Source organism: Tachysurus fulvidraco, chromosome 1, assembly GCF_022655615.1.
Source record: "Tachysurus fulvidraco isolate hzauxx_2018 chromosome 1, HZAU_PFXX_2.0, whole genome shotgun sequence".
In the NCBI taxonomy this organism is placed as follows: Eukaryota; Metazoa; Chordata; class Actinopteri; order Siluriformes; family Bagridae; genus Tachysurus; species Tachysurus fulvidraco.
In genome coordinates this window covers 15486942-15494680 of record NC_062518.1, presented here as the reverse complement: position 1 = coordinate 15494680, position 7739 = coordinate 15486942, and the positions used below count along the sequence as shown (strand labels likewise).

At 38.4% G+C, this 7739-nt stretch overlaps 1 protein-coding gene across 8 annotated transcripts in view; it reads right to left on the bottom strand.

The window, feature by feature from the left end:
* Nucleotides 1-203: 203 nt before the first annotated feature.
* Nucleotides 204-7739, bottom strand: part of add3a (adducin 3 (gamma) a) — a 70507-nt gene continuing 62971 nt past the window's right edge. For 6 of the 8 annotated variants that reach the window (XM_047820245.1, XM_047820250.1, XM_047820252.1 and 3 more), the window contains 4 exons: nt 7520-7603; nt 6451-6574; nt 4092-4187; nt 204-2648 (listed from right to left, as the gene is read on the bottom strand). In XM_047820245.1, the coding sequence (XP_047676201.1) occupies nt 2428-2648; nt 4092-4187; nt 6451-6574; nt 7520-7603 (525 nt within the window). In that variant the 3' untranslated portion in view covers nt 204-2427. Of the gene's footprint in view, nt 2649-4091; nt 4188-6450; nt 6575-6603; nt 7016-7519; nt 7604-7739 lie in introns of those variants that run through there. The other 2 variants (XM_047820261.1, XM_047820266.1) reach the window with 2 other exon arrangements.

The following is a 7739-nucleotide window of genomic DNA, read 5'->3' as shown; positions in this document are numbered from 1 at the left end:
TGCATGTCTTTGGACCGGGGGAGGAAACCGGAGTACCCGGAGGAAACCCCCGAGGCACGGCAAGAACATGCAAACTCCACACACACAAGGCGAAGGCGGGAATCGAACCCCCAACCCTGAAGGTGTGAGGCGTACGTGCTAACCACTAAGCCACTAAGCCACGTGACTGAAGGATCGACGCTGAAGGATTACGACCAGTGCCGTTTTCTTAAAATAACTTTTTTTTTATTTGTGAATTTACATCGATTAGCCATACAATCTAAAGCAAGTTCATTAGATTACAATTTATATAATGGTGTAGTTTGTTTTTTCACAGGTCACGAGGTTTGGCTCACACACTTGCATGCCAAAGCGCAAAAAAAGAAGAAATAAACAGTTAAAAAACAACAACAACAACAACAATAAAAAAAAGGTGCAAACAGTCCAGAAAACAGAAACGTTAAATTTTCCATGGTTAATAAAATGTGTAAATCTCTGTAAACTAAGCTAAAAAAAAAAAAAAAACAATATAAAGGAAAACAAACTGCAAACAGAAGACGGAAATACAGCAACAAAACATGCATGAGCTTTTCTTTTCACTTTTTTCTGACCCCCTTTTCACTATTCTGAATCTCGCCACGTGCTGTTTACACGCTTCAGAGATGACTCCGCCTCCACATTCACTTCACATTGCTCGCTGGGATCGATCGCCTTCGGACGACTCGGTTTAACGTTTAAACCCCCGGGTGTTTGGTGAAAGCTGCTCAGAGACGAGGGAGAAAACGTGTAGCCTTTAACGACTGGACAAATCCAGCTTTCTGCTTTAGTTCTGCAGCAAAAGTTTTTGAAATGTTGAGAAAATTTTGGACGGTTTTACGTCTCAGAAATACACGACAAATTATTTTTTTTTGCGGGGGCACGTTGGGAGTTTGTTGGTGCCGTTCGAATGTTATAGTTTAGAGAGAAACGTCTCTTCTTTAAAAACTGCCTGAAGAGTCGTGACTTACTTACAAAATCTTCCGAGTCATTCAACTTTCTGAAAATTTTGTGCTGGGTAAAAAAAAAACGAACCAAAAAAACCCAAATCACAAGATTCGAATTGAACAAAAACTAAAAAAAACAAAAAAACTTTTTTCTTTAACAATTTAATAAAAATTTAACTGAACATGGATTATTATTATTTAATTTAGTCGTTTTACGAATTAGTTTAAAGTTTGGATGAGAGGCGAAGGTTAGTTTTTATCTTTTTTGCCAAACTGAATTCCGCTGAACGTCAGAATTCTTCGACGTCGTTCGCTCGCATCCAGAAAAATATGTTGCCGCTAGAATTCCTAGAATTTCAGGCTGCTGCTGGATTTACTTAACAGCGATGTGAAAGTTTTCTCAAACAGCAGGCAGTGGAACGACCTTTGTCTTGCGATTACATCAGTGAACAAAATTAAAAAAAAAATAAAAATAAAAATAATTTTCCACAAATTTCCACAGGGGCCTCTCGCTGAAAATCGCTTTGTTCCGTCAAACTCTATACAACACATAAATATATAATCGTATATAGATTTACATTTGTTTTTTAAGCTTAATCCCGTTAGAATTTCCTTCCCGGACTTCCTTCCTTCCTTGCGAACTTCCGGAAAATCTTTCGATCGAAAATCGTCTGTATGCACGTCGTATATAATATAGAATATATTTATATACTACATTAACGTTGCGGCACAAAAATAAAACAGCCGCTTCATCACTCGTCCGGTTTACTCGTGTATACTAAAAAGATACGCGCGTGTTTTAGTCGTCTGAGCAGAGAAACGTCGAGCGCGTGACGATCGGCTGTAGAAACTCGGGCGGGAAAAAAATAAACACGTTCTTTGTGAAAGCGAACGAAGGAATACAAAACGGTTAGAAAATAAAAAAAAAACGTCGACAGGAAATACAACTACAGACAAGTTAAAATGGCTAAAAGTGAACGAGGCTACGATGAGAGACTTCACTAAAACGTGATTGTGTGTGTGAGAAAATGTGTGTGTGTGTGTGTGTGTAAAAAACATGAGAAACTCAGGACTTTACTGCTTGACTTCTGAAAAAAAAAAAGTCACCTGGGAGGGAAAAAAAAAAACTGTCAGCTGGTCAATGGGCTTAAAAAAAACAAAAACAAACAACTCATATGGTAATACATATAATAATAATAAATGCAGTTAATGCACTTGAAATCGGCCGTGTGTGTGTGTGTGTGTGTGTTTGAGGAACCAGTTTGCCAGGACTCGTAATTTTCAGCTTTTTCTTCTGAAAACACAACGCGCTTCCATGTAAGTGTCGCCGGGTTTCCCCTCCCAAAAGATGTGCCAAAGTTTGTTGAAGAAAAAAAAATAAAAAAATTTTTTAAACAAAAGTAAAAACAATGAGTAAACAGACAGACAGACGGATGAACAGAATCTCCGCTCCCTCTCTCGTCATTCAGGCCTCCGCTTTCTCTTTCTTCTTGTTCTTCTTGAGGAACGACGGCGTTCTGAATTTCTTCTTCTTCTTGCCGGGGGATTTGGAGGGTGAGCTCTCGGGTGAGAAAACCTCCTCGATCTTCTCGCCGGTGATCTCCATACTCTCCACCCGCTTCATCAGATCCTCCTCTTGATCGTCGTGCGTGCCTTTGCCATTCAGCAGTGTGTTCGTGTGGTTCTCTGAGGGACGGGAAATGAAAGAAAAAAAAAAAAAAAGAGCAAAAAATTATTTTCAATGAAAATATATATATATATATATATATATATATATATATATATATATATATATATATATATATATATATATATATATATATTTTTAAGTCACAAGATTTTATAGTTATTCAGCCTGAAATGTATAATTTTTTGTAATATAAAAAAACAACCACCATCAAATCAACAAGTTCATTCACTTCCTTTAGCAGACCAGAAAATCAAGAACCTCCAAAAACTAGCTACAAAATTCTTTCTATTCTTCTTTGATGAGTCTTTTTATTTCTTAAGAAATCGATAAAAAAAAAAAAAAAAAAGATATAAATAAAAAATATCTTTTGGAGAAAAGAATTCATATATTTTAGCAAATAAGTTACTTATTTATTATCAATTATTCTTGCTAAATAAGGTGTCCAAAAAACAAATATTTGACTGCGTATATAAAACAGAAGCCAGCTAGATTTTATTCTTCTGGAAAACGACGTTAGTAAGACGATTATTAATAAATTCTTAAAGGGGAAAAATAAAAAATTAAGTTTATTATTCTTACTAATTTCTTTTCAGATACGATAGGAATGGATAAAGCTAGCTTAATTTTGAACTTGAGAAATATATTGAAATTAAATTAAAAATAACTCTGCTAGATAGAATTCTTTTGGAAAATAAGGTGATTGGGGGGGGGGGGGGGGGTTTAAGAATTAAAAGAAATTTTCTCCAAAACATGAATTTTTCCAAACAAAACCTTCCTAATCCTTTAAAAAAAAAAGTATCAAACTTAACGAGCAGAGAAATAAACACCATCAATTAGATTTCAATATTTTTCCAGTCTATTAGTTTTTAATTATATTCACGAGTGTGTAGGAATATTTTAGCTAGCAAAATAGCATTAAGTGCTAAGTGTCATTATCGCTAGCATGTAGGCTCTTATTCACAAAAGTAAGCAGTATTTCACTACTCCAGAACACGTGTTGGCTAGCGAGAAGAACGCTAGCCTTAGCCCACTTAAGCTAATTTGTTTTAGCTAGTTAGCAGTCTGTAGGTTTGCTTTTTGTTGTTTTTTTTTAGCTACACGATTTAACACGCAAGTTTATTAAACAGAAATTTGCTTTATGTTTGTAACGGTGTTACTTTATGACCGATTGTTCAGACTGTAAACAAACCAGATGACGTTTCAAATAACAAAATAGAGAATTACAATGTTTCTATACCTGCCAGAAATATTAGCATCGTAGCTTCGGCTTGACGACGGAAAGGATTTTTTAAATATAATTTGACATTTTTATCTTTTCATTTCGCTGCTTGTTAACTATTTAACCGCACGTTCCAAATTTTGCATCTTTTATAATTAGTAAACGTGTTTTTTTTTCTCTTCACACGTGACACACTCGAGCTGTGGAGCTTTGGCTCTACCTTCTTTAGCAGGTGTGTGTTGTGGGGACTGAGTTTGAGAGGCAGATGGTGAGAGCGTGGAAGCGTCATCAGACGTTAGCTGGTCCGGCTCCTCCTCTGCAGCCGTGAGTGGAGGAGGGATTAGTTAACACACACACACACACACACACACACACACACACACACACACACACACACAGACAAACAGTTAACAAGTGAGACAGGTTAGAGACACATGCAGTTTCTGAGAAATAAAACATTCAACCTGGAGATTAGACTGTGTGCGTGTGTGTGTGTGAGTGAGTGTTCACTGTGGAAAAAGATGCAAGTTTAGTCTGTATATTTTGGCAGAATGAATGTTAGCATGCATGTTAGGCTAATTGCTCTAACATCGACAGAGCACGCTGTACACACTCATGCTACACAACTTGTGACCGGCGGTTTTGTGTTGTAGAGACTACACAACCCTGTACCAAGTGTTCGGGGTATCAGGGCTTGGATTTCTTCCTCAGACACCAAACCGGATTCCGGGATCGGCTGACTCCCGGATCGGCTGACTCCCGGATCGGCTGACTCCCGGATCGGCTGACTCCCGGATCGGCTGACTCCGGGACAGCAGATGAATTTAACCTCTCCCAGATGGCTTGAAAAATATTTGCACCTCGGGGATGTTTCTACATCTGTACCGTCTATCTTGTACTTTGTCTCCTCAGGGGCAAAGTTCGTTAGGATTTACTGAGGAACAGATCACTAATACAATCTCCTGGATCAAACCTTACAGTCGTTACTGCATCATTTGTTAGGAAGGAGTTTGTTATTCCGGTCACATTTAGGATGCACACAAAAAACAGTCCTTCATGCAGCACAGGATTAGATTAGTTTTATAGACTAAAGGTGCTTTAAAAGAAGTGCGTTAGGAAACAGAAACAACAAAGATTGTTTATTTATATAAATTAAATTTTAAAGTCTTAAATCAGTCTAAATGTTTCAGATGTCGATGATTTAGTTCTACGGGTGTACAAACTTTTGAGCTGAAAGGTAATAATAATAATTTTTTTTTTTATTCGCTCACTGTCAAATAATGTTTCGGTGCAGAGAGCAACAGGGGAATTAATGTTAATAAGTTCTAGAAAATTCAATTGTACTCAAATTATATAAGGTTGTAATTAGAATTGTGTGATTAATGGTGTATGTGTGTGTGTGTTGTTATCCCTGTGCTGGCTGTTGCGCTCCCTGTGGTCCCATCACACACACTTCAGTGACATAAGACTGGATTTGAGAAAGTGTGTATTGATCGAATGTCTATAGCTCATGTGATTTGCATTGACAGCTGACTGTTGTGCGTGTGTGTTCGTGTGACAGTTGGTGTGTTTTCCAAGCAATATACGATTTTGATGCTAAACAAAACTGACGTGACAAGATGACTTAATCGAAACAGACAAATCATAAACCACATACTGTAATAAAAGCTATAACCGTTATAACGTACAGTTCTAGTTAAAATACCTAGCTAGCTAGCTTAACTATTAGCAGTTGCTGAACAGATAAACCTGTGTAAACTACTATTGGCTACATCCCAATACACACTCGACGCTGCTAAACGCTAGTTCATAAACACTTCAGCTAAACGCTGCTTCCCATCTTCCCCAAAGGTTTCTCCATCGTTTCAACCAGCTAGCTTAACCGTGGCTACGTCTCTGCTCCTCTGAAGTTAAAATAACAGGAAATAAATTAAGACACGTTATAACTACATGAAGTATAGTTTTTTTAATTTTACAAAGTCTAGTTCACAGGAATGTCCCACTAATACAAAATAGAGGCTGTGTCTCAAACCGGTGAGTCAGGCTACACAGTGAGTCACTACACTACAGGCACTAACACTCTGTAGCTAGAACTAGATCCAATGTATTTTAAAGAAATAATCAGCAGCTCAGTGGCCTTTTCTAGCACCAGCTAACTGTCCGTATAGTTCAGACTGTAAATACTATTTAAAAAAATAGTTTTAAAGCTAACAAGCTTCCTGTAGCTGAATCGGAGTGTCCCGTGTTAACACAGTGCCAAGTAAAAACGTAGGACTACGCCAGCTAGCTGGTTTGCTAAGAGTCTGTGTTTTTACATTATCAAGCCGATTAGTCTTTGTTTTAGGAGACGTGTCTGCTTTATCAGTCGTGTAAAAAAATGCAGACAGTTTTCAAGCTTGTGGAAATATTTCATCATCTGTGGTTGGTCCTACGGCTAAATCCGTAGTTTCAGTCAGCCGAGAGTAACGATGATGGTAAAAATAAAATAAAAAAAAACAGGGTTTACGTTACATCCAGTATCGACGGAAATTATTTTAATTGTGTGTTCAGTCGAGCCTCTAAATGTGTGTGTGTGTTACCGTCGAGCCCCAGCTGTTGGCGCTCCACTTGTTCTTTGTAATCACATAGGTCTCTCTCACTGAGCTCGCTGAAGGGGTTGGGTGGCAACGGCTCAGCCTCCTCCTCATCTCCACCTGTGTATGGCTGTGTATGTGTGAAAGAGAAAGACAACACCTACGCATGAACAGAATCGTTTCATCTCTCTCTCTCACTCTCTCTTGCAAACACACAAAGACAGTGACAACACCCAGAAAAAACACGATGAGCAGCCCAGCATGCCCACGTCCACAAAAACCTGCTGCATGAGTGACGACAAACTCAGACAACGTTTACGGTGATGAGTATAAATTATAATACGCTGAATATGAAACGCGTTTCATTTTCACGCCCTGAAATCACCGAGACTTAACTTGCGGTGTGCAAAATGTCAAACAATAAACATGTCATTGATCAGCGAGGACAAGTGCAGCAGATCAGATGCCATGTACAATAAAAACAAAACAAAATACCAAATGAGCTGAAATGAAGGCATCCGATACTAGCTGACAAACTCAGAAGCCACTTTACCTTTGCAGAAAGCTGATCCTTTCAAGCAAAAAGCAAACACAATCTGCGTTAAAGCAAGGTTACATATACTGATGCACACTGATGACAAGATTTTGGCGACACCCAGCGGTCATCGGGAGAACTGCAGGTTTACAATAGTTCTGTTTTAATCTAAATCTAAATACATACGTAGCTCAAAGAAATAAACAAAATTTATGTAGCGTGGACAACATTACAGAGGTGAACTGGAACAGTTACCATGACCACAATAAAAGTTATTATGGTATTCACTGACAAATATTAATAGAACCACAGATCTCATGGTCTCGTTCACATTTGAGAGTTAAACGACACCCAGTGGTCATCAAGAGAACCACAGACTCCAAACCACTAAATCCCAAACCCTGCAACAACTTGACACACCCTTGTCCTGTTTCCCTTATCAAGTAATGTTTTTTCCACACTCTTAAAATATTTGCTTTCAAGACCACAGCAGAGAAAGCGTGGACATGCACACAGAGAGGAAAGGAGGGAAGGACTCACCGGGGGTCTCTCCACGACAATGCCAGCCAGGCGCTGAGACTGCGGGCCAGCGGTCTTCATGTCAAAACGATTCTGCTCTCGGATCTAAAACAGGACGAAGGGAACGAGAGTTAACATCAAATGAAAGTAACAGCAATGAGATCGCAAATCGAGAGAGAGACAGGGAAAGAGAGAGAGAGACAGAGAGAGAAAACAAAACAAAACAAAACAACAAAAAAAA